Source organism: Martes martes (genome assembly GCF_963455335.1).
Source record: "Martes martes genome assembly, chromosome: 1".
Taxonomy (NCBI): Eukaryota; Metazoa; Chordata; class Mammalia; order Carnivora; family Mustelidae; genus Martes; species Martes martes.
Window position 1 is genome coordinate 145,065,050 of NC_137888.1, and position 25,716 is coordinate 145,090,765.

At 45.0% G+C, this 25,716-nt stretch overlaps 1 protein-coding gene across 1 annotated transcript in view; it reads right to left on the reverse strand.

Annotated features, from left to right (window-relative positions):
- Positions 1-3,903: 3,903 nt before the first annotated feature.
- Positions 3,904-25,716, reverse strand: part of OSBPL10 (oxysterol binding protein like 10) — a 197,791-nt gene continuing 175,978 nt past the window's right edge. Inside the window, exons 8-11 of the mRNA XM_080828905.1 lie at positions 19,541-19,727; positions 10,141-10,323; positions 7,611-7,764; positions 3,904-5,261 (exon numbers count right to left, since the gene is read on the reverse strand). Coding sequence (XP_080685031.1) covers positions 5,217-5,261; positions 7,611-7,764; positions 10,141-10,323; positions 19,541-19,727 — 569 coding nt within the window. The 3' untranslated portion in view covers positions 3,904-5,216. The remainder of the gene's footprint in view (positions 5,262-7,610; positions 7,765-10,140; positions 10,324-19,540; positions 19,728-25,716) is intronic.

Below are 25,716 nucleotides of genomic sequence, written 5' to 3' on the forward strand. Positions count from 1 at the left end.
TAGCATAATTCTTAAGGGCCCTACAATTTTTAGAATAGTGAATGAGAATTGGCTTCAACTTAAATCACCTGCTACATTAGCTCCTAACAAGAGTCTCAGTCTGTGCTTTGAAGCCAGGCATTGACTTCTCCCCTCTAGCTATGAAAGTCCTGGGTGGCATCTTCTTCCAAGAGAAGTCTGTTTCATCTACATTGCAAATCTGTTTAGTGTAGCCACCTTCAATTTCTTAGTTCCAGTCTTCTGGGTAATTTGCTGCAGCTTCTACATCAGCATTTGCTGCTTCCCCTTGCACTTCAATGTTATGGCTTCAATTTCTTAAATCTCATGAACCACCCTTTGCTGGCTTCAGACTTTTATTCTGCAGCTTTCTTACCTCTCTCAGCCTTCCTAGAAGGAGAAGAGTTAGGGTCTTGCTCTGGATTAGGCTTTGGCTTAAGGGACAGTGTTGTGGCTGATTTGACCTCTCCAGACTACTAAAACTTTCTCCATATCAGCAATAAGGCTGTTTTGTTTTCTTATCATTTGTGTTAATTGGAGTAACACTTCTAATTTCCTTCAAGAACATTTCCTTTGCATTCACAACTTGGCTAACTGGTGCAAGAGGCCTAGCTTTTGGCCTCTCTTGGTTTTCAACATGCCTTCCTTGCTAAACGTAATCATTTCTAGCTTCTGATTTAAAGTACGAGGTGTGCATGACTCTTTCTTCCACTTCAACATTTAGAGGCCTGGGAGGTTATTAATTTCGATACTGTCTGTCTCAGATTAATGAGGTCCAGGCAGAGGAAGACAGTTGGGGTGTCACATGGTTGGTGTAGCAGTCAGAACATACACAACTTTTAACATTTATCCAATAAGTTTCTGCCTTATTGGGTGCAGTTCATGGCACACCCAAACAGTTACAATAGTAAGATCAAAGATAAGTGATCACAGATCACCATAACAATTAAAATAATGAAAAAGATTAAAATATTACAAAAATTACCAAAATGTGACAGAGACATTAAAGTGAGCAAATGCTATTGGAAAAATGGTGCTGATAGCCGAACCTTAAGGAAGTCTGCCACAAACCTTCAACTATAAAAAAAAGCAGTATCTGCAAAGCACAATAAAGCAAAATACAATAAAATGAAAACTGAAAACCACAAAATATTTCTGAAAAAATAGATGAAATAAGTAAATGGGAAGATCACCTTTGTTTATGTATTAGAAGACAATATTGTTAAGATGTCAATACTGTACAAGGTAATCTACAGAGTCAGTGCACAGCCTAACCTATCAAAATTCCAGTGATGTTTTTAACAAATCTAGAAAATTCCATCCTAAAATTCATATGGAATCTCAAGGGACCCCTAGTAGCCAAAACAATCTTAAAAAAGAAAAAAGTTGAAAGTCTCTCACTTCATATTTTCAAAATTTTCAAAAAGCTATAGTAATCAAAACAATGTGGTACTGGCATAAACAGATATAGACCAGTGTAAGAGAATGAAGGAATAAGCCCTTGTATCTTGGTCAAATGATTTTTGGTAAGGGTACCAATACCATTCAATGGAGAAAGGAGAGTCTTCAACAAATGGTCCCAGGAAAACAGGATATGCATATGCTAAATAATGAAGTTGGACCCTTACTTAATACGATATACAAAAATCAACTTAAAAGGGATCAAGACCCTAAACATAAGAGCTTAAACTATAAAACCGTTAGAAGAAAACTTAGAGGAAAAGCTACATGGGGGCACTTGGGTGGCTCAGTCTGTAAAGTCTTTGGCTCAGGTCGGCCCAGTGTCCGACTCCCTGCTCAGCGGGGAGTCTGCTTCTCCTCTTCCCTTTACCCCTTCCCCCACTCTTGCTCTCTCAAATAAATAAAATTGAAAAAAGAAAAGGAAGAAAGGAAGGGAGGGAGGGAAGGAAAGCTCCATAGATTTGTCAATGATTTCTTGGATGGGATAATAAAAGTACAAGCTACAAAAGAAAAAGTAGATAAACTGGACTCCACAAAAATCACTTTTGTAGATCATGGACCCTTGTCAACAGGGTAAAAAATCAACCTACAGAATGGAAGAAGCATTATATATCTGACAAAATTATAAATCAAATTATATACCTAATAAAGACTATCCAGAATTTATAAAGAACTCCTACAACTCAACACATAAAATCCAATTAGAAAAATGGGCAAATGACTTAAAAAGACATTTCTCCAAGGAAGATAGAGAAATGGCCAATAAGCACAAGAGGAGATACTCGATATCACTATCATTAGAGAAATGCAAATCAGAACCCCAACCAGATGTCAGTTCACACCCTTCATGATGATTATTATAAAACAGAAAAACAAGTGTTGGGGAGGATGTGGAAAAATTCAAACCTTTATGCATTGCTGGTTGGACTACAAAATGATGGAGGCACTGTGGAAAGCAGTATGGCAGGTACTCCAAAGTTAAACATGGAATTTTCATGATATAGTACCTTTTCCTTCTGGATACGTATATCCCCAAAAGAACTGAAAGCAGGTATTACTCAGGTATTTGCACTCCCATGTTCAGAGCAGCATTATTCACAATAGCCAAAAGATGTAAACAACTCAAATGTTCATGGATAGGTAAAGGGATAAACAAAATATGGTATATATACATATGATGGAATAGAATTCAGTCCTAAAAAGGAAGTTCTGATGAGCTTTGAACACATTATGCCAAGTAAAATAAGCCAGACACAAAAGGATATGGGCAGAATGATTCCATTATATGAGGTACTTATAGTAGCCAGTTAAAATAAAGTCCAATGGTGGTTGTTAAGGGTTGCAGAGATGGGGGGGTAGGAAGGCAGAGTCTCCGTTTAATGTGCAGGGAGCTGCATTTTGGGCAGATGGAAACTATGGACACAGATGGTTGTGCTGGTTACACAACACTGGGAATGTCTTTAATGCCAATGAACTGTATACTTAAAAATTGCTAAAAAAAAATTGCTAATATGGTAAATTCTATGTTACATACATATTTTGCCACAATGAAAGTATAAAACAAAATGTGAATTCAGCAAAAAAAGAGCAGGAAAGCAAACAAATAGAGTAACTCACAACACAGATTGACCTATAAACAAAATGTTAGCTCAGATAGGCAAAACCAAGCATGCTCTTTACAAATACACATAGCATGTGTGGTTGTTAAAAAAAATTATTCCAAGAATCAGGACAGTGGTAGTGTTATCACTATGATCAAGGAGGGGGATACAATTTTGTAGGGACACAAATGTGGCATTTAAGGTACTAGCAAACTTGGGTGTCTTCCCTTAAGCACTGAGTACATAAGTGTTTATTCTTGGAATTGTAATATATTTTATATAAATCTTCTGTATATATTTCACAATTTTTTAAAAAGGCAAATTGAACCCTCTCCCACCTAAAACAGAAAAGCAAGCAAACTTTATCCATGTTTAATTTCCCAGATGGTTCACACTTTAGCATAACGAAGACTGGAAAAATCTAAAACACTACAGTGATTATTTTGCAGTCTTCTCTTTGAAGATTTTCTCCCTTGAAATAGCATCTATTCTGTTTTCCTTCTCAGAAATAAAATGGTTCCACACATTTTATTCTCCCAGATGTTTTAAGACTGTGAACCTGAACAGGCCTCTATATTAGGACTTTGGCCGGTAGTAACGTCTCACAAGCTAGAACATTCACTAGATAGGAGTCGAATCTTCAAATGAACTTGTCAGAACATTTCCATAATGTTTATCGAGTAGGTTTTTTTTTACTGTGTTTCAAACAGTATTTTGATGTACATATGATTGCTGTTCACACCAAATTAGCAATATAACCAATAAAATCTGAGCTCATTCAGAACTACCAGTTCCAACTGAAATTTTGGATCCCTAAAAATAAAATGCAGACACACAGATAGGTATAGTCCTTAATCGAAATATATTGTCTAATATCTACAAAGTGAACAATTGGTCTTAAGAAAGCAGACAAAAGGCACAAAAATCAGTATTACTACAGAGAAGCATTCATGCTACTGGATTTTTATAAATATTCTGAGTGGCACAGTAAAAAATAAATTAAGCATTGAGCAAAAAATCAAATACTTCATTTTTTTCCTTGCTTTATATTCTAGTCATGTCTTGACCTCATTTGTAAAGGCTGAGGACTGAAATTCAACTGAAACCACGGAACGCTTTTGTAGTCTTTATGTGTGTGTCATTTAATCACAGTGGTTTTCTTGCTGAGTTTGGGTCAAACAAGAGAGGCACACTTAAAAAAAAAAGAAGAAGAAGAAGAAGAAGAAGAGGAACCACAGACAGAAAATTCTTTTCTCTCTCCCCAAACTAAATACAAAATTGAGGCTGTGGTTGTGCAGTTTTTTATATGCATGCGTGTATTTAACTTCTAAAGCCCTTTTTCATCACAAAAGTAGTGAAGTCTTCATCTGACTTGTTTTCTAAAAGCAACAGCTTCTGAAAAATGTCTAATGTTTTGTGCAGAAGAAATTGTCAGAAAGATTCTGGGGCAAGGAGATGGGACTCAAATTCCAAGGTGGGCCTGCTTCTCCCAAAGATGCTCCATCATGGAAGGCTCTGGCACAAACCCTTAATGGCTTCTTGCCCACTTGCCATTCAGCAGGAAATAGTTTCTCTTTCTTGAGTAAGGATAAAATGCTAAAGTGGGGAGGGAGGTGGGAATCACAAAAATAATTGTGAAGTGACAGCCACCTACACTTCCTCCAGGAATGAGCCACTTTCTACCATATGGACACCAACTGGGCCATGTCAGTTCACCTCTGTTTTGACAGGAGTTGACTACACGAGAATACTTTTGTGAGTGCAAAACATTTTTGGCAAAGTGAAAAATAGAAAACTTCAAACCTCATTGATAAAAAGGAGCTCGTAATTACCCACTTAAATCTTGGTAAGTGCAGTATTTACATGTGTAATAATACCCAGCAGATATGTGTATATAGTGCATGTGTGTGAACATACAGTGTACTGAGAGCTCACACACAGACCGGTGCACACACACATGCCCCAAATGGCTCTTGAGTAAATTCAATCCTAGAGTGGTTTGGTGGTGCATTTTCACAGTATATCATTTCCCTCTCAGGTACCATTTCTTGAATGATAACAACAGGTCTTAGTGAATACCAGGAGAACCCTGATACTGCACCGTTTTAATTCCTACAAAAACAGGGCTCTTTCTGAAAGATCTGCACCACCACCCCATCAGTGTGCCTTCCAAAGCGGATTGAAGTACACCCAGCCGTCGCCCTGCAAGAGAAGGAAGGAGACATTTTATGACAAACTCTCAGCTGGGCAGGTCGGGGAAGCAAAGCTATTTCCCCAGCCTCTGCTCGGTTAGAAATGGAGGACCAAGCAAAGCAGGGCTCTGTTAGCATCTGTTCAGGACTGCCGTTAATGTGTGTGCGGGCGCCTTGTAGCTAGCTCCCAGCCATGCCATGCTGGGGGGCGCTTTATAGAGACCATAAATCTTCACATCTTGGCATTTCAGGAGGAAACCCCACAAAACAGCATAAAGGGGGGCTTTGTTGGTTTACATCACGTAAGATTAGTTGGCCAGAAAAGCTCTTTGAAATAGTGGAGCAAGAGAAAAAAAGGGCTGGTCTGATGAACGGACAGGAGAGAGGAGGCAAGGCCCGCCTCTGAGGAATTTGCCCACACCTGGGATTTGCAGCCCACCGGCCTGGAGCCGAGGGCCCAACCCCGGCTCTCTGCAGCAGGAGGCGGTCACAGATTTACACACAAGACATGATACCAAGTATCAGGAAAAGGGCAAGAATCAAAATGGTATATACAATCTGGGGCTTACCTAGAAGGGGATGTACTGAATGGTAACAATTCTGGTATTGGGATGACTTTTATTCTTTACATTGCCTCCTGCTTTCTGTTATGAACATACTGGCTCTTATTAAACCCAGGAAGAACTGGGGGGGGGGGCAGTTATTTTGTTGTCATCTCTGGGGTTTTTCTATGTCTAACTTTTCCCAGAAGCCAGGCAAACTAGTTGTCTCAGAGAGACCAGATCCACCTCACAAAAGGATCCTTGACTGATTTTGTAATGGCTAATTCTGTGTATTAACTTGATTGGCCATGGTGCCCAGATTAAACAGGATCTCTGTGTCTGTGAGGCTGTTTCCAGACACGATAATAAGTGCCCTGCCAAGCTGATTTCCCTCCCTAGACTGGGTGAGCATGATCCAATCCAGGGCCTGAAAACAAAAAAAAAAAGGTAAAGAAGGGAGGAATTCATTTTTTTTTTTTTTCCTGCCTCACTTCTTGAATTGGGACAGCTCATCTCCTGCTTTGGGACTGGCATTTCTACCACTGGCTCCCCTGGTTCTCAGGCCTTTGCCCTCGAACTGAATTGCACCCCTGGCTTTCCCGGGGTCTACAGCTTGCAAACGGCAGATCCTGAGGCTTTCCAGCCTCCACAATCTCATGAGCCAAGTCCTTATAATAAATGTCTCTATATTCACATCTCCTACTTCTGTTTGTGTTGTTTCTCTGGAGAAGCCTGGCTAATACAGAGTCACCTCACCTAGGCAAGGCCTCCAGACACTGTTCTCACTCAGGGCCTCCTAAGCAGTCTGCTCAAGCCGGCCTCCTGTCTGAACCAGAATCCAACCTTGAAGTCTCTGCTCCTGCCTGTGGGGAGAAGAGCAGCTCCTGTCCCTGACCAGAAGTGCACCTCAAAGTCCCTAGCTCGTCCTGTTGCCTTCCTGCTACACAGCGGAACCCTTCCTTGGAGCTGAAGTCGGACACTAGCAGCATCTGGGCCAAAGAAAGCCTAGACATACATCCATCGGCTCTCTGCATTTCAACTTGTTAAAATTCCTGGCTACCATGTAAAAATACCCGATTTCTCACTTGTGAAGAACGGGACAGTCTGGGATTGCCTGGTGGTTAAGTGGCCTCCGCTCCCCTTAGGGAACTCCTGGGTCTGCCCCAGTCCTCATGGGTCCTTGTCTCACTGACGCGGCCAGTTTCCTGAGGGCCTGCATTGAAAACGGGGGCTCCCACACTTTCATCATTTCCAATTCTGTTCTCAGAAAGCTTCCCAACTACTCTACAAACAACTTCAGAAGCGTAAGAAGCTCGGCAGGGCCGGGGGTACCTTGCCTGCTTGCCCAGGGGGTGGGCAGCCTGGTGACCAGTACTCTTTCAGTGTCACTTTCCTGGGGGACAGCAGCAGCCCTGAGGACACAGGACTCAGGCTGGCCTTTCCTAGCAGGTCCATCCCCTCTGGCCCATTCGAGGGCTTCACGATTAACTTGTTACTAATAATAAAGTAGCAGGGACCATGTTTTTGGTTTTGTTTCTGTTTTTTAAAGAGGACAGCAGCCAGATCACCCCATCCATTCCTCACGCTCCCTGTCAGGCTGATGGGCTATTCTGATGGAAGATGTCAGATGGGAAGTGTCAGGCACTCAGTTATGCCCCAGGACGGCCGGGCTCAAAGCTGGAGCCAGAGCAGAACAGCCCCAAATCTCCCCAGGACCTCCCCTGCCCCACCTCATCCATCCAAACGGTTGTAATGGCAAGACAAACCCATCCGCCCCTCACTTGGGACAAGTCCCCAAAGACAGGTGGCAGAGTTACCTCCTGGATAAAATACTTGGGCTGCCATGGTGTGTGGAGGTTCTCCCGTTTCCGTTCCTCCACCCGCTGCTTCTCCTCCAGGCGCCGCTTCTGCTCGGTGGCAGCATCGATGTCCCCCAGCCGCAGGTATCTGGTCACCTCCTGCCAGAGGTTCCTGGGGATGCACGCAGGAGAGGAAGTGGTCAGGCAGTGACAGCTGGCCTGACAAGGGCGGTTCCCAGAAAGAACTGAGGTGGGGGGGCACTGGGGCAGGGGGAGTGCAGTCCAGGAGCCTCAAAGACCCCTAGAACCAGGATGAGAATCCAGGGCCAACAGGTGCCCAAGTCTCCAGTCCTCTATGTCACGAGCAGCATGCTTCTCTCGGGGCTCTGAGGGTCTACCAACTGAATCCAGTAACAGCAGTAGTAAGCAGTATTAATACTACCAGTATGACAACAACAATCACAGCAGACATACTTTACATCCATATTAGCTCATGTCATCGTCACAACCACCCAGGGGTATGGATGTTATATGACCACCTTCATTTTAAAGAGAAAAATAAGATCCACATAAAGTGACGGGCTCAAGGTCAGCAAGCTCATCAATACAAACCACGGCTGGCTGATCCACGGAGGACCCCGCTATTAAGAGTTGCAGAGTGGGGTGAGTGGGTGTCTGTGTTCATGAGGCAGGATCCATCAGGCCCCCCATGTCCACATGGAAAATTACTTCTCTGCCTCACTCATTCATTCATCACAGAAGGCAGCCTAGACCAGCTTTCCCCCTCGGGAATATCCAGGGACCATTCCTGATTCATATTCTGCTCTGGAGGAGGAGGACAGGGACTGAGGATGCTCACGTGCAGCCCCCGTGCGCTTCCTCGTGTAAATGCATCAGGGCAATTCGGGATTTTTGTACAAAAGAAACTATCAGCATTCTCAACTGGGAGGACTCCCTCCCTGACTTTGGGGAAAAGATGCCTCTGCAGCCAGTAGTAAGCAGACATTCCAGAATTAGATCCACAGCCAGGGAGCGCTCCCACAGTGGAGGACCCTTGGCCCCATCCACAAGAGGGTCTGGAATGGCAGGAAGCACAGAGTGTTGGCATGATGAAGCCGAGAAAAGGCAGACAAGGCTGCCAGCCAAGTGGAGACAATGAGCAGCCCCTTCTGAGGGGAATCAGGATCAGCCAGCTGACAGGGGACAAGACCTGCACACCAGACCTGTTCTGAGCCCCACCATACACAGCCCCAGGGAGAACAATGCTCTGGCTCCCATTCCACCGTGGGAGAAACTTCTGGAACCGGACTCTAAAGCCAGGTCCAACAGACCAAAACAATGAGGTCAGGGCAGGAAAGAGTGAGGGGCGGGTGATGGGTCCAGTCATGGCCTTTTCATCATGCACGCCCTGCATATTTATCTAAGCTGAGGGAGAAGCTGAGCACAAGGACGTCCACGGTGGGGGTCCTCTCAAGGGCAGGACCTCCCATGACGGTCTCATCATAAGCGAGTGGTCCCAAATTTAGAGGGCAGAGAACTCTAAAAGACGTTGGCGAACATTTTCTTCCAAGGCCCAGATAGCAAACATAGTAGGCTTTGCAGACCCTATGGTCTTGGTCACAAGGGCTTAAATGCCATACAAAGGCATCCATAAATAATATGTAAATTAATGATCAAAGCTGTGGTCCCCCAAAATTTTATAAAAATCAGCCATGGGCTAGATGTGGCCCACGGGCCATAGTTTGCTAACCTCCTGGACTAAAAAATTTAAAAGGGCATATTCTAAGAAGATTCTGCTTCTGTCCCTGCAAAAACATTCCTTTAAACGGCTCCAGTAAAATCATACCATAGAGTAGACATATTAATTGGGTGGATACTCCATAATCTACTTTAACCATTTCCCTATTGTTGGGACAAGGTAGGTGGTTTCTTCGTTATTATTTAGTTTTCTTTTGAGAAAAAATACCCAACTGTATATTTAAAACCTTTTCTGAATTTAAGAATTCTCCTTCAGGAGAGATCCCCAAGGATGGGATACAAAACTAAAGTGAATTCATGAATTAAAAGCTACAGACCCACACAACTACACGGCACATGCTCTCACTATAAGCTTCTGTCCCTACAGAAATATCCAGAGTTGTCAGTTCGATCACATTCTTGCCACTACTGCATTTTTTTAAAATCATGTCCCTAATCTAATGACAACAAAACAGTATCTCATGGCTTCCAGGCAGAGTTCTTAGATGACCAGCAACCCCGTATTTGACTCTGCAATCAAGCAACAGACCACCTGAGCTGACGAACTCTTTTAGGACGAGCATTAAAAGTCTACCGTAGACCATCCTCACAACCCACCCCTACTTACAGAAGAACTAAGCTGAAAGCTATGAAGGATCTACTCCAAAGATACACTCAGTGAGAAATCCAAGTGACAACGCTATTCATGGTGCATTTCTGTTAGCTGAGCACTCAGCGGCTTCTTCTTTGTCCCCTGGGTCAGGAGCTGAGAAGAGCCAAGCCCAGAAGAAACACCCCACCAGGCTCCCACCTGGACTCCATGGGCCCCTGCTTCTCCAGAGGTCTGATCTTCTTGGGGTACACTGGCAGTGTGGTGGTGTCGATGACCCTGGTCTCTCCACTGTTGTAGGTGAACTCTAAGGTACCGTTCCATTCCCCGTGGGCTTTACAAACAATGGTGTTGGTTGGGTTGTGCTTCACTTCGGCTGTGACCCTGCATGAATGAATGAATGAATGAGTCAAATGAACACGCTTTGCGGGATTATCGAAACAGAGACTCACACTTCAAAAGCCGTACTCACGAGCAGAGATTTTTTTCCATGAGGTCACGAGGGGGAGGGATTGTTTTTTGCCATTTTGCTTAAAGCCTAGCTCTGAAAATGTGACCTAATATTCTTGATCAGAGAAAGCAAGCATTGGTAGAACAACTGGTGAGATGTGAGTGAAGTCTGCAACTTAGTTGATGGCAATGCAGTCATGTTAATTGCTTAATTTTGATACACACACAAAGGTGCTAAGCTTTTATTGGGGTGGAAATCGAGCAATTCAATAGAAATGAAGTATACACTTCTCCCTAAAATAGCATCGAATACTGCTACATTTTACCCACCAAGAGGGCATGAGAATAGGCCAAACAGGACTGCTCACAATCAGCCGGAGATCCCGCGGAAAAAGGAGGGAAATGCTCACGCTGGCATCCAAAGACTGAATGAAACCTCAGCTCACGGCACAGCACACCATCCCCCTGCCAGCCGCAGCTCCGAGGGCCCCCCTTTACAAGGGCCTTTGTGGAGCTCTGTGTCCTCCCCTGCTTCTCCTGCCTGGACCGAGGGGGCTCCAGGTCTCCAGCCCCGGGAGAAAGCTGACCGCACCTCCCACTCCACCTTGAAGCGTGCAGTGCAAACAGGAGAGCCTGCTCGGAAGCGGCCAAGGGGAGGAAGGAACTCAGCTCCTCTCTTCCTAACGGCACAGCTCAGGCTGAACTTAGAGTTTCCAAACACATGCCTGGAAGCTCCCTCCCTGTGAGCACAGCCACGGCTCCTAGGTGCTGAGGCCAAGGCTCACGGGGGGGTTTCAGGAATGTTCTGGCTGTGTGTACTGGCAGGGTGCTAGTGGGGGGCTGGCAAAACTTTAGCAACTGGCTCCTCAAAAGCAAAGACACCTGATTGGTAGCATCTGTTACTGTCGGGGGTGCCCCCACAGCTGATCACAAGCTCCTGACAGGGTCTGAGGGACGGCTCATGCAAGCCACAGTGCTTGGCTCCCCAACAGGGACTGCGGGCAGCCCCCTCCCTGGGTGACACGGGACATGTCGCGTGAACACCATACAGAACAACACTTCCCCAGGAAAAGGGCCAAGATGGGAGCTTGCTTAAATGGTGACCTGTAACTACAAGAAGAACAACTTAAGGCTGCCCTCAAATAGCAGGCTTTCCCTTCGATTTCTTAGAATCAGTCTTCCCCAGCTTCTAAAGTGTCCTGATTTCGTAGATGATATGGGGTTCGGGATATTTCATGGAAATCAACTTAACATGAAATGAGCTCTCAGTCAGTTAAGCGTGTGCCTCCGGCTCACGTCATGGTCCCAGGGTCCTGGGATTGAGCCCCACATTGGGCTCCCTGCTCAGCAGGGAGTCTGTTCTCCCTCTCCCTCTGCCATTCCCCCTGCTTTTGCTCTCTATCAAATAAAAAAGCAATCTTTTTTTTTAAGATTTTATTTATTTATTTGTCAGAGAGAGAGCACACACAAGAGGGGGAGCAGCAGGCAGAGCAGGCAGAGGAAGAAGCAGGCTTCCTGCTGAGCAGGGAGCCCCAACCGGGACTCAATCACAGGACTCTGGGATCATGACCTGAGCTGAAGGCAGACGCCCAACCAAATGAGCCACCCAGTCATCCCAACAAATAACAATCTTTAGGGGAAAAAAAAAAAAAAAAAAGAACTCTCACGCAGTGTCTGAGCTCACAGATGGAATTGCTTCAGAGTAGAGAAATGGGCTGTGGCCTCAGAACGGAAACGTTTTCTTAAAAAATGGAAGCAGCTTTTATTCTCTGGTGTGGGTCCTGGGACTCTATCATCAAAGGATTTCACTGGAAGTGCAGATTTGGGAGGGCTTTAAAAAACTGCCATGTCAGGGGCATGGGTGGGAAAGAGGTGCCTCTTTCAGGAGGATGTGTTCAGGGGCAGGAGTCAAGATGGTGCAGAAGTAGCAGGCTGAGACAACATCAGGTAGCAGGAGATCAGCTAGATAGCTTCTCAAACCATTGCAAACACCTACAAATCCAACAGGAGATCGAAGAGAAGAAGAGAAGCAATTCTAGAAACAGAAAATCAACCACTTTCTGAAAGGCAGGACCGGTGGAGAAGTGAATCCAGAGTGATGGGAAGATGGACCGCGGTGGGAGGGGCCGGGGCAAGCGGCAGAGCAACGGAGCACTAAAGCAGGACTTTTAGAAATCTGCTCCACTGAGGGACATCGCTCCAGAGGCTAAGCCAGGGTGAAGCCCACGTGGGGACAGCGTGGTCTCAGGTCCTGCGGGGTCACAGAAGGATCGGGGGGTCTGAGTATCGCAGAGCTCGCAGGTATTATTAGAGTGGGGAAGCTGGCTACAGAGATGGAGCCAAGGAGTGAGCTCTCAGCTCGGGGTCACCTCAAACTGTGATCTGTGGCAAAGTCAAGACACTGCTCTTTGAGAAGCGATCCCACAAGATCCGGGGAGACCCCCTGGAAGAGCACAGGGATCTGCTGGGTTTGGAGACTCCAAACGGGGCTGTGTGCCAGAGACAGAAATGCTCGGTCACAAGCGGGTGAGCTCAGAGCATGGCCAGAGGCCAGGGAGACGGGAGTGACTGAGCGGTTTTCTCTGAGAGCGCACTGAGGAGTGGGGCCCCGAGCTCTCGGCTCCTCCGGGCCGGAGAGTGGGAGGCCGCCATCTTCATTCCCGTCCTCCGGAACTCTACGGAAAGCGCTCAGGGGACAAAAGCTCCCGAAAGCAAACCCGAGCGGATTACTTAGCCCGGCCCCTGGCAAGGGCGGTGCAATTCCACCTGCGGCAAAGACACTTGAGAATCACTACAACAGGCCCCTCCCCCAGAAGATCAACAAGAACATCCAGCCAAGAGCAAGCTCACTGACCAAGGAGAACCGTGGAATTCTAGAGGAGGAGAAAGCAAAGCAAGGAATTCATGGCCTTCTCCCCATGATCCTTTAGTCTTACAAAGTCAATTAAATTTGTTTAATTTTTTTTTTCTTATTCTGATTTTTTTAAACTTTTACTCTTTCTTCTTTTAACATTTTTTAACTAGGTTAACTTAACAGTACTTTTCTTCAAAAAAAAAAATCTTTTTGAACCTTTATCATTATAGTCATATTTTATCCTTCATTGTATCTAACTTTATCTTTTGTATACACATGGGTTTTTTCTTCTAAAAAATTTTGGGATACAACTTCTTCTAATAGATCAAAATGTATCCTAAATCTAGCACACAGTTTGTTTTAGTCTCCAACCTGAGAAAATTCTCTCCACGTTCATTTTCTTTCTTTTTCCAACCAACTTATCAACTCCTTTTTTAGAATTTTTCTTAAAATTTTCATCTTTACAGTCATATTCCATCCCTTCATTGTATTTACTCTTACTTTGGTGTGCGCACGTGTGTATGTATGTGTGTGTGTATATATATATATTTTTTTTTTTCTTTAAAATTTTGGGAGGTAGTTTCTTCTAAGAGACCAATATATTCCCAAAATCAAGTGGGAGGCTCTGTTCTATTCACCAGTCTAATATATATATATATTTTCTTTTTCTTTCTTTTTTAAAAAATTTTTTTAACTTCTTTTTACCCCCTTTCTTCTCCCCATGACTTGGGATCTCTTCTGATTTGGTTAACGCACATTTTTATGGGGTCTTTACTGCCCTTTTAGTATTTTATTCTCTCATTCATATATTCTTATCTGGATAAAATGACAAGGCAGAAAAACTCACCACAAAAAAAAGAACAAGAGGCAGTACCAAAGGCTAGGGACCTAACCAATACGGACATTGGTAATATGTCAGATCTAGAGTTCAGAATGACGATCCTCAAGGTGCTAGCTGGGCTTGAAAAAGGCATGGAAGATATTAGAGAAACCCTGTCTGGAGAAATAAAAGCCCTTTCTGGAGAAATAAAAGAACTAAAATCTAACCAAGCTAAAATCAAAAAAGCTATTGAGATATAATAAAAAATGGAGGTTTTTACTGCTAGGATAAATGAGGCAGAATAGAGAATTAGTGATATAGAAGACCAAATGACAGAGAATAAAGAAGCTGAGCAAAAGAGGGACAAACAAGTACTGGACCATGAGGGGAGAATTCGAGAAATAAGTGATACCATAAGATGAAACAATATTAGAATAATTGGGATTCTTGGGGCGCCTGGGTGGCTCAGTGGGTTAAAGCCTTTGCTTTCGGCTCAGGTCATGATCCCAGGGTCCTGGGATCGAGCCCCGCATCGGGCTCTCTGCTCAGCAGGGAGCCTGCTTCCTCCTCTCTCTCTGCCTGCCTCTCTGCCTACTTGTGATCTCTGTCTGTCAAATAAATAAATAAAATCTTAAAAAATAATAATAATAATAAAATAAATATCACTAAAAAAAAAAAAAAAAGAATAATTGGGATTCCAAAAAAGAAGAAAGAGAGAGGGGGACAGAGGGTATACCAGAGCAGATTATTGTAGTATTGTAGAGAATTTCCCTAATATGGCAAAGGGAACAAGCATCAAAGTCCAGGAAGCACTGAGTACCCTCCTCCAAATCAATAAAAATAGGTCCACAGCCTGTCATCTAATAGTAAAACTCACAAGTCTTAGTGACAAAGAGAAAATCCTGAAAGCAGCCCGGGACAAGAAGTCTGTAACATAAAATGGTAAAAATACTAGACTGGCAGCAGACTTATCCACAGAGACCCAGCAGGCCAGAAAGAACTGGCATGATATATTCAGAGCACTACATGAGAAAAACATGCAGCCAAGAAAACTATATCCAACTAGCCTGTCATTGAACATAGAAGGAGAGATAAAAAGCTTCCAGGACGAACAAAAACTAAAAGAGTTTGTAAACACCAAACCAGCTCTACAAGAAACATTGAAAGGGGTCGTCTAAGCAAAAAGATAACCTAAAAGTAGTAGGCCAGAAAGGAACAGAGACAATATACAGTAACAATCACCTTACAGGCAATACAATGTCACTAAATTCATCTTTCAATAGTTACCCTCAATGTAAATGGGCTCAATGCCCCAATCAAAAGACACAGAATATCAGAATGGATTAAAAAATAAAAAAAAATAAAAAAAAACCAGAACCCATCAATATGCTGCCTATAAGAAACTCATTTTAGACCCGAAGACACCTCCAGGTTTAAAGTGAGGGATGGAAAACAATTTACCATGCTAATGGATATCAAAAGACAGCTGGGGTGGTGATCCTTTTATCAGATCAATTAGATTTTAAGCCAAAGACTATAATAAGAGATGAGGAAGGACACTATATCATACTCAAAGGGTCTGTCCAACAAAAAGATCTAACAATTTTAAATATCTATACCCCTAACATGGGAGCAGCCAACTACATAAACCAATTAATAACAAAATCAAAGAAACACATCAACAATAATACAATAATAGTAGGGGACTTTAACACTCCCCTCACTGAAATGAACAGATCATCCAAGCAAAAGATCAACAAGGAAATAAAGGCCTTAAATGACACACTGGACCAGATGGACAACACAGATATATTCAGAACATTCCATCCCAAAGCAACAGAATACACAGTCTTCTCTAGTGCACATGGAACATTCTCCAGAATAGATCACATCCTGGGTCACAAATCAGGTCTCAACTGGTACCAAAAGATTGGGGTCATTCCCTGGATATTTTCAGACCACAATGCTTTGAAACTAGAACTCAATCACAAGAGTAAAGTTGGAAAGGACCCAAATACATGGAGGCTGAAGAGCATCCTACTAAAGAATGAAAGGGTCAACCAGGAAATTAAAGAATTTAAAAAAATTCATGGAAACAAATGATAATGAAAACACAACGGTTGAAAATCTGTGGGACACAGCAAAGGCAGACCTGAGAGGAAAATATATAGCGATACAAGCCTTTCTCAAGAAACAAGAAAGGTCTCAAATACACAACCTAACCCTACACCTAAAGGAGCTGGAGAAAGAACAACAAAGAAAGCCTAAACCCAGCAGGAGAAGAGAAATAATAAAGATCAGAACAGAAATCAATGAAATAGAAATCAAAAAAACAATAGAACAGATCAACAAAACTAGACGCTGGTTCTTTGAAAGAATTAGTAAGATTGATAAACCCCCCAGACTTATCAAAAAGAAAAGAGAAAGGACCCAAATAAAATCATGAATGAAAGAGGAGAGATCACAACCAATACCAAAGAAATACAAACAATTATAAGAACATATTATGAGCAACTATACGCCAGCAAATTTGACAATCTGGAAGAAACGGATACATTCCTAGAGACATATAAACTACCAAAACTGAACCAGGAAAAAATAGAAAACCTGAACAGACCCATAACCAGTAAGGAGATTGAAGAAGTCATCAAAAATCTCCCAACAAACAAGAGCCCAGGGCCAGAAGACTTCCCAGCGGAATTCTGCAAAGCATTTAAAGAAGAATTAATTACTATTCTCCTAAAACTGTTCTGAAAATGGAAATGGAAGGAAAACTTCCAAACTCATTTTATGAGGCCAGCATCACCTTGATCCCAAAACCAGACAAGGATCCCACCAAAAAAGAGAATTACAGACCAATATCCTTGATGAACACAGATGCGAAAATTCTCACCAAAATACTGGCCAATAGGATCCAACAGTACATTAAAAGGATTATTCACCACGACCAAGTGGGATTTATTCCAGGGCTGCAAGGTTGGTCCAACATCCACAAATCAATCAATGTGATACAATACATTAATTAAAGAAAGAACAAGAATCATATGATACTCTCAATAGATGCTTAAAAAGCATTTGACAAAGTACAGCATCCTTTCTTGATCAAAACTCTTCAAAGTGTAGGGATAAAGGGTACATACCTCAATATCATCAAAGCCAACTGTGAAAAAGCCACCGCGAATATCATTCTCAATGGGGAAAAACTTAGAGCCTTAGCGGTCAGGAACCCAGCAGGATGTCCATTATCACCACTGCTATTCAACATAGTACTAGAAGTTCTAGCCTCAGCAATCAGATGACATTTAATCAGAAACTAAAGGCATCCAAATTGGCAAGGAAGAAGTCAAACTATCACTCTTTGCAGATGATATGATACTTTATGTGGAAAACCCAAAAGACTCCACTCCAAAACTGCTAGAACTCATACAGGAATTCAGTAAAGTGTCAGGATATAAAATCAATGCACAGAAATCAATTATATTTCTATACAGAAACAACAAGACAGAAGAAAGATACATTAAGGAGTCGATCCCATTTACAATTGCACCCAAAACCATAAGATACCTAGGAATAAACCGAACCAAAGAGGCAAAGAATCTGCACTCAGAAAACTATAAAGTACTCATGAAAGAAATTGAGGAAGACACAAAGAAATGGAAAAATGTTCCATGCTCATGGATTGGAAGAACAAATATTGTGAAAATGTCTACACTACCTAAAGCAATCTACATGTTTAATGCAATCCCTATCAAAATACCATCCATTTTTTCCCAAAGAAATGGAACAAATAATCCTAAAATTTATATGGAACCAGAAAAGACCTCGAATAGCCAGAGGAATGTTGAAAAAGAGAGCCAACGTTGGTGGCATCACAATTCCAGACTTCAAGCTCTATTACAAAGCTGTCATCATCAAGACAGTATGGTACTGGCACAAAAACAGACATATCGATCAGTGGAACAGAATAGAGAGCCCAGAAATAGACCCTCAACTCTATGGACAACTAGTCTTCGACAAAGCAGGAAAGAACGTCCAATGGAAAAAAGAGTGTCTTCAACAAATGGTGTTGGGAAAATTGGACAGCCACATGCAGAAAAATGAAACTGGACCACTTCCTTACACCATACACAAAAATAGACTCCAAATGGATGAAGGACCTCAATGTGAGAAAGGAATCCACCAAAATCCTTGAGGAGAACACAGGCAGCAACCTCTTCGACCTCAGCCACAGCAACTTCTTCCTAGAAACACTGCCAAAGGCAAGGGAAGCAAAGACAAAAATGAAATATTGGGACTTCATCAAGATAAAAAGCTTTTGCACAGCAAAGGAAAGAGTCAACAAAACCAAAAGACAACTGACAGAATAGGAGAAAATATTTGCAAATGACATATCAGATAAAGGGCTAGTATCCAAAACCTATAAAGAACTTATCAAACTGAACACCCAAAGAACAAATAATCCAATCAAGAAATGGGCAGAGGACATGAACAGACATATCTGCAAAGACGACACCCAGATGGCCAACAGACACATGAAAAAGTGCTCCATATCACTTGGCATCAGGGAAATACAAATCAAAACCTCAACACCAGTCAGAATGGCTAAAATTAACAAGTCAGGAAATGACAGATGCTGGCAAGGATGCGGAGAAAGGGGAACCCTCCTACACTGTTGGTGGGAATGCAAGCTGGTGCAGCCACTCTGCAAAACAGCATGGAGGTTCCTCAAAAAATTGAAAATACAGCTACCCTATGACCCCCAATCACATTACTGGGTATTTACCCTAAAGATACAAATGTAGTGATCCGAAGGGGCACGTGCATCTGAATGTTTATAACAGCAATGTCCACAACAGCCAAACTATGGAAAGAACCTAGATGTCCATCAACAGCCGAACAGATAAAGAAGATGTGGTATATATATACACAATGGAATGCTATGCAGCCACCAAAATGAAATCAAATCTTGCCATTTGCGATGACGTGGATGTAACTAGAGGGTATTATGCTGAGTGAAATAAGTCAATCAGACAAAGACAATTATCATATGATTTCCCTGATATGAGGAAGTTGAGAGGCAAAGTTGGAGGTTTGGTGGGTAGGGAAGGAAAAAATGAAACAAGATGGGATCGGGAGGGAAACAAACCATAAGAGACTCTTAATCTCACAAAACAAACTGAGGGTTGCTGCGGGGAGGGTAGGGAGAGAGTGGTGGGGTTATGGACATTGGGGAAGGTATGTGCTATGGTGAGTGCTATAAAGTGTATAAACCTGATGATTCACAGACCTGTACCCCTGGGCCTAATGATACATTATATGTTAGTAAAAAATAAAAAATTTAAAAAAAAAAAAAAGATGTGTTCACTCTATCTTGATTGCCAACTCCTCTCATGGTTGGAATGCAAGCTCCCTCTGGAGGAGAGAAAGCCAGAGTATCGTGTGAAGGCAAACACACAGCCTCCGGGGCGGCGTCCTACCTGTGGACTTTCCCTCCGTAAAAAGGCTTCGTGTGGAATATGACTGTCGCCGAGTACCCCGTCTTGGCACAGCTGATGCTCACTTTGCCTCCGAGCTCCACCCAGGGGATGGTGAGAATGGACCGTGCGTAGGCACTGGGCAGGGTGAACACGTACTCCTCCCCATGTTCCAGGAGCCTCAGCACACCTCCAGGGAGAGAGCAGGAGAGAGTCAGGCACACAAGATGAGGGCAGCTGGGAATCAACAGACATGAAGATGACAAACCAAACACCTCCGGCAACAGATGTCACATCTCCCACCTCTGCAAAGGTGAGCCTCTCACCGACCACATATGTATTCATCCCCTGCCCTCCTGCGTGCCAGACACCGCTGCGAATAGAATAGTGAACAGACCCACTTGCTTCCTTCAAGGGGAAAAGGGAGGTTGACATTAATCACCGACTGTGATGAAAGGAGGGAGAAGGGCCCAGTGCCATGGAGGCCTCCAGGCAACAGAATTCTCCCTAAGGAAGGGCCATTTGGACCGGGTAAGTATTGAGAAGGTAAAGAGACAAGAGAAATAGTCCAGGCAGAGGGAAGAGGAGGTGCAAAGGGCCTGTGGTGGGAAGGAGACTGGTGAGCCAGGAAGGGCTGAGGGAAGGGCCCACGTGCAAAAGGGAGGGAGTAGGTGTAGGTGCACAGGCTGGCCAATTCAGCAAGGCCCAGATCTTCTTTTAACCTTTGAAATAGCATGTAAAGAAGTTCTGCCTTTTTCTGAAAGCAACACAGACCTTCCCAGTTCTCATAAAGCTAGAGAGCTCAGACTGGACCCTGCTATCAGCAGCCGGGTGCAGGCACTATCCACATGAGCTCCCCACCTGTAGATCAGGGGTCTAAGCGTCAGGTGTGAAGAGGTCTTAGTCCTCTGGAACAATGCAAAAGTGCGTGGGTTTGTCTACGTTCTAGGGAAAAGGGCCACAGTTTTCACCAAGCTCTCAAAAGCTGACACGAAAGCCTTGATTAAAATGCACAAACTCCCAGGGCTGGGAGTCTAGTTGTATACTGTTGTATAGTTTATGTGCTACACAACGTGCCCTCAAGGGCTAAAGTCCAGCCCTCACTCTGGCCCACCAGGCTGGGTACCCACACTCGAGGGGCAGCATTTCACTGTACCCTGAGGTCCACAGAGGCCAGCAGAGGCCCCCGAACCAGGCTATAAGTTGACATGTGTTTCGTGCAAGGAACCTTCTCGGCCTCCCACTCCAGCCCTGGGGCTCAGGGACCTGCATGTGGCCTGGTCCTCTGTCCCAGCTCATTCCCAGCCTGGCCATCTACAGGTGCACTGTGCGTCCCAGGAAGGAATGTGCTGCCCTTCCGCCCCACCCTGGTGGCATCCCCCCTCCCCAGATCCCGGGGTCAGTGGTGCCCATGTGAGGTGGCACTTTCCGGCTGCCCGGCATCCCTGGGGGGCTTCCCCATTATGTCCCTTAAGTTTCACAATGACCCCATTTGGCAGTACTTTTCATTTTTAAGTAAGGATGAGGAAGCTGAAACACAGTTTAAGTAGTTTGGCTGGGCAGTGCTTCCCTCTCAGGCGAGACAAGCATCAGTATCAACTAGAGCTAGAATGTCCCCAGGAGAGACAGTACATTTCTCTGATGTACTGATGAGTACTGATGAGCTTGCTTGGGGGGCTGAGGACAGATGGGACTAAATCATACAGAGGAGTCCTGAATGTTGAGTCGCCGAAGTCACACTTGAAGGAGCGTACAACTATAATTTAATTTATCCTTGACCATCCCCTTACTCGCCGATGGGCTACCGACTGCGGATAGCCGACAAGGCTGGTCTGGAACCAGCAGAAACCCTCCCTGTTAACTCCAGGAAAGTCAGTTCCCCCAAGCCACAGAAACAGGGAGGGGGCCTACTGTTCTGGGCTGACACACTCGCGTGCGCACGTGTGTGTGTGTGCGCGCGTGCACATGTGTGTGAGTGGAGGGAGGCTTAAGCAGGTGGGGCGCATGCAGGAGCTGAGGTTTGTGGGTCACTCACAATCACGTGGGCAGGACTGGAGGACAGATATCGTGGCAGCATTTAAATCTCAATCTCTCTCTCTCTGTCCTTCCCCCCGCCCCCCACCAGGAGTATAACTGAATATATGTTATCGTGGCAGCATTTAAATCTCAATCTCTCTCTCTCTGTCCTTCTCCCCGCCCCTCCACCAGGAGTATAACTGAATATATGTAACATAAACGCTATTTGTGCATTTACATTATGCCAAATATGCTGAACATCAGAGCAGCCCTCCTCCCCACTTCTCCACCTTGCCTTAGCTCTTGTAACTGAATTAACCCAGCTCCGGGAAAGTCAAGCCCCCAGGCCAGCGAATGCTCCTTCTCCCTCCTCCCAGGGGCAGCCAGTAGACTCCCCAGATGCCCCGGAGGCCTTGCCCTGTGCGCCCACGGGGAGGGACGATGTGTCTGGCAAGAGAATTGCCCTTTGCTGGCTCAGTTCTTACAGTTTCTGAGCAGGACACCCTTGGAGGAGAACAGTCGGGGCTGACACACTTTTTGTTTCAAAGCCCACTTTGTGTCGGACTTCCTTGTGTTCAGTTGCTGGAGGAGATGGCCCAGAGCAGGTGGAAAATCACAGCTAATACCAGACAATAGGTAGGATGCCAACAGGCAAGGAGAATCAGAAGGAAAAGCTGAGGAGAGAGAGAGGCCACCTCAGACCTTCCTCCCTGGCCCAGTTCTACCCACAAGCTTCCAGGTTCCCCGGGGCCAGCCACATTTGCAGGGTCTCTGGGTCTGTGGCAGCTGGGAGGGGACTCCTGGGTCCGCGCAGAGGAGGCTGTCAGTCCCCAGCGGGCCTGCCTCCGAGATCCCGGAGAAGAGGTGTCCCTGGCACCGCCCATCCCCAGCCTCCGTACTAACTAGCAGTAGAAGCCTTCCCAGGTGGCCAACGTGTCCTCAAGGGCACCACCTCAGCTCTGACGGCTACAGCATCCCTGGGTGGTCAGCCCTTCCAGGCCTCAGCTGGAAGCGCCCTGGGGGCTTGCACCCTACCACCCAACCCACCAGCAGCCTCTTCTCAGGCCAGGGCCACACATCCTGGGCCCCACGTGCCACACCTTCCTGGCCTCATTTGCCAACATCAACTTGGTGACATAGGGTTCTATAGCTGATACTCTCTTTACAACATATTCACATGGATCCTAGGCCCCAGGTGTTCATAAAGGGCTGGGTGAGATGGAGATCTCTCGGGGGCTGGTGGCTGGCGGGGGGGAGGGGGTCTTTCCAAGCCCTCAATCACTCACCAGGCTGTGTCTCAGTTTCCTCATCGGTGACACAGGGATGATGGCATCCATACCTCACAGGGCTGTGGTGGGGAGAAGAGGGTGATTCTAGAACTCAGTGAAAAGCCTCCATCTGGCACACAGCTAGAATCCCGGAGGTTTTATATGCTAACTACTCCTCCCTCTCTGGGGCGGCTCTCTTGGTGGGTGAACCCTGAGCTGGGGTATTTCCATTTGGGACTAAAGAGCGAATCACAAAGTGGCAGCGGGTCAGGCACACGACGGGTGAAGAGAGAGGTGGGAGGTGTCCTCTTCCCACTCAGCTCTAGAAAAATGTCTTGCAGGGGCACCTGGGTGGTTAAGCGCCTGACTCGTGATCTCAGAGTCCTGCGTTCAGCCTGTGCCGGCCTCCACCCTGGGTGTGGAGCCTTCTTAAAAAAAAAAAAAAGAAAGAAAGAAAAAGAAAATGGAAGAAAGAAAAAGAAAAAAAAGAAAAATCTCTTGCAAACCTGAAGTCCACAGACATCAGTGAGCCCCAATGTTGAGCTGGTAGGAAAGCACTGGGGAGACCACACTCCTTTGGCTTTTCTCTAAAAATCCACAAATGTGTGCTTTCTCATTAATCACCTGCAATTATGACTTCTCAGTCCTAACCCCTCTTCCAGGGCTGCATTAAAAAAAAAAAAAAAAAAACTGTCCCTAATGTGAATAAAAGACTATATTAAATCCAGACTTACAGGGATGCCTGGGTGGCTCAGTGGGTTAAAGCCTCTGCCTTTGGCTCAGGACATGATCCCAGGGTCCTGGGATCAAGCCCTACATTGGGCTTTCTGCTCAGCGGGGAGCCTGCTTCCCGCTCTGTCTGCTTCTGCCTACTTGTGATCTCTGTCAAATAAATAAATAAAATCTTTAAAAAAACAAAACAAAACCAGACTTACAGATGGGCTCACAAATGAAAGTCCCTTTTTAATTAGCCTAAGAGCTGAGAGAAGCCAAAAAAATGCCAAATAATCAATACTTCCACATCACGGTTAGTTTTCAAGCTGTAAGATTTCCATTTTAAATTGCACAGATTGATTCACCAATCAACATAAAGGCAACACATTAAGATTTCCAAACTGATACATTTGAAATAATTTCACACCTGCTCTCATTCTGAGGAACCCCAACTTTTCCAGTAGGACGTGGTCTCTGGGAAGCACCGAGTGGCGGGAGGGAGCTCAGGCTGGGTCTGCAGGCCTGGCAGCACTGGCGCTCCCAATCACCAGGCCCATGTAGCTTTCTCTTGCTAGAATGAGCTAGAACTAATTGCCTCTCCCCACAGACCCAATTAAGCTGTGCCATTTCCTGGGCTCTGGCCCCGGAGTTTTGGGGGGAGCAGGTTGTAAGTGCAGCTGAATACGCCTCAGCTCCCCCACAGAGTGGGTGATGAATGGCGGGGCCTTGCTTCCCCTGGGGGGAAAAGCTGCATGGGGGGGTGGTGCGGAACTGTGTGTTGTCAATTAGGGGTCTGAGTGCCAGGGCAGAGGGACCTGGGAGGGGGATCCCCCAATGAAGCACTGCATAATGGCATTCTGTCCTTGCCAAATATGGCAGAGCCTAAAGGCAGTACTTTAAAAGATAAGCCCACATATTTGCATATAAAAACTTCGTGGACCCATCCTAAGATCTAATTTTTAAGAAGGAGGGGGTGGAAAAAACCTTACTTCAGACCCAATCAACAAATGCTGGAATGTGCTACAAGGAATTAGTGAGGGGGGAAAAGAAAATCTTCCTTCCCATTCCCGGAACGGACCTCTGAATACAAGAACCAGAACCTTTTGCTCCAAAATTTGGGGACACTTAAAAGTATTTTCTGGGGGAATAGGGAGGGCGCCTGGGTGGCTCAGTTGGTTAAGCCTCTAGCTTCAGCTCAGGTCATGATCCCAGAGTTCTGGGAAGGAGCCCCACATCAGGCTCCCTGCTCAGCGGGAAGCCTGCTTCTCCCTCTCCATGTTTTCTCTCTCTCTCTCAAATAAATAAAATTTTTTTTTTTTAAAAAAAGGTATTTGCGAGGACACCAGGAATTAAGAACACAGAAGAAAGGGTATGAGGACATAGCAAGAAGGATGACCACATGCAAACCAAGGAAGAAGAAACCAAACCTGCTGACACCTTGATCTTGGAATTCTAGCTTCCAGAACTGTGAGAAAATAAATTTCAGTTGTTCAAGCCAAAAAAAAAAGTATTTGCTAGGAAAAAATAAGGATCCTGGGTGTTACAGAGTGCACATTTAATTAATATGAATGGGGATGTAGCTTCTAGAAGGAATTGGGAAATGTAAGCCCTCCCAAGAATGAGCCAGGGGTAGGTCCCCTGACCCCTCCCAGGTCCATCTACAATCAGGAAAGCACTGGGTGGCCAGAAAGGGCTATGTCCAGGGAGGACCCTTCCAGAGTGTCTCTCTAGAATTTTCTTCCCTGATTTCACGCTCTCCTGAGAAGTTCTAAGTAGAATTCTCAAGCAGGTAGAATTGGGAGCAGCAGATTCTAATTCTACTTGAGGGATGGTTCCGGTGAGGGTCTCAGGAGAGGGTGTTAGATGATCTCCCTCCCACTGCATTAAGAGCTTTGCCCAGCGTGCCCAGGGCTGTGCCAAGTAAATCCAAGGCCCCAGGCCCCATCCGCCACCTGTTGGGAACAGGGGAGCAAAGACCCTGAGACATCAGACGCCCCCACTCTCAGCCGCTCTCACTCAACAACCACCAACAATAAGAGAAAGTGAAGGTGCTGGCTCACCTCGGTGTGGGAAAGGGGGGACACACTGGGGGTAAGAGGACCCACCTTTCTCAAGTAAAGTTCCAGAGGAGATGGATGTTGGTCACATGGGCTGCGGGGTAAAGGAAGGAGCCCCAGCCCA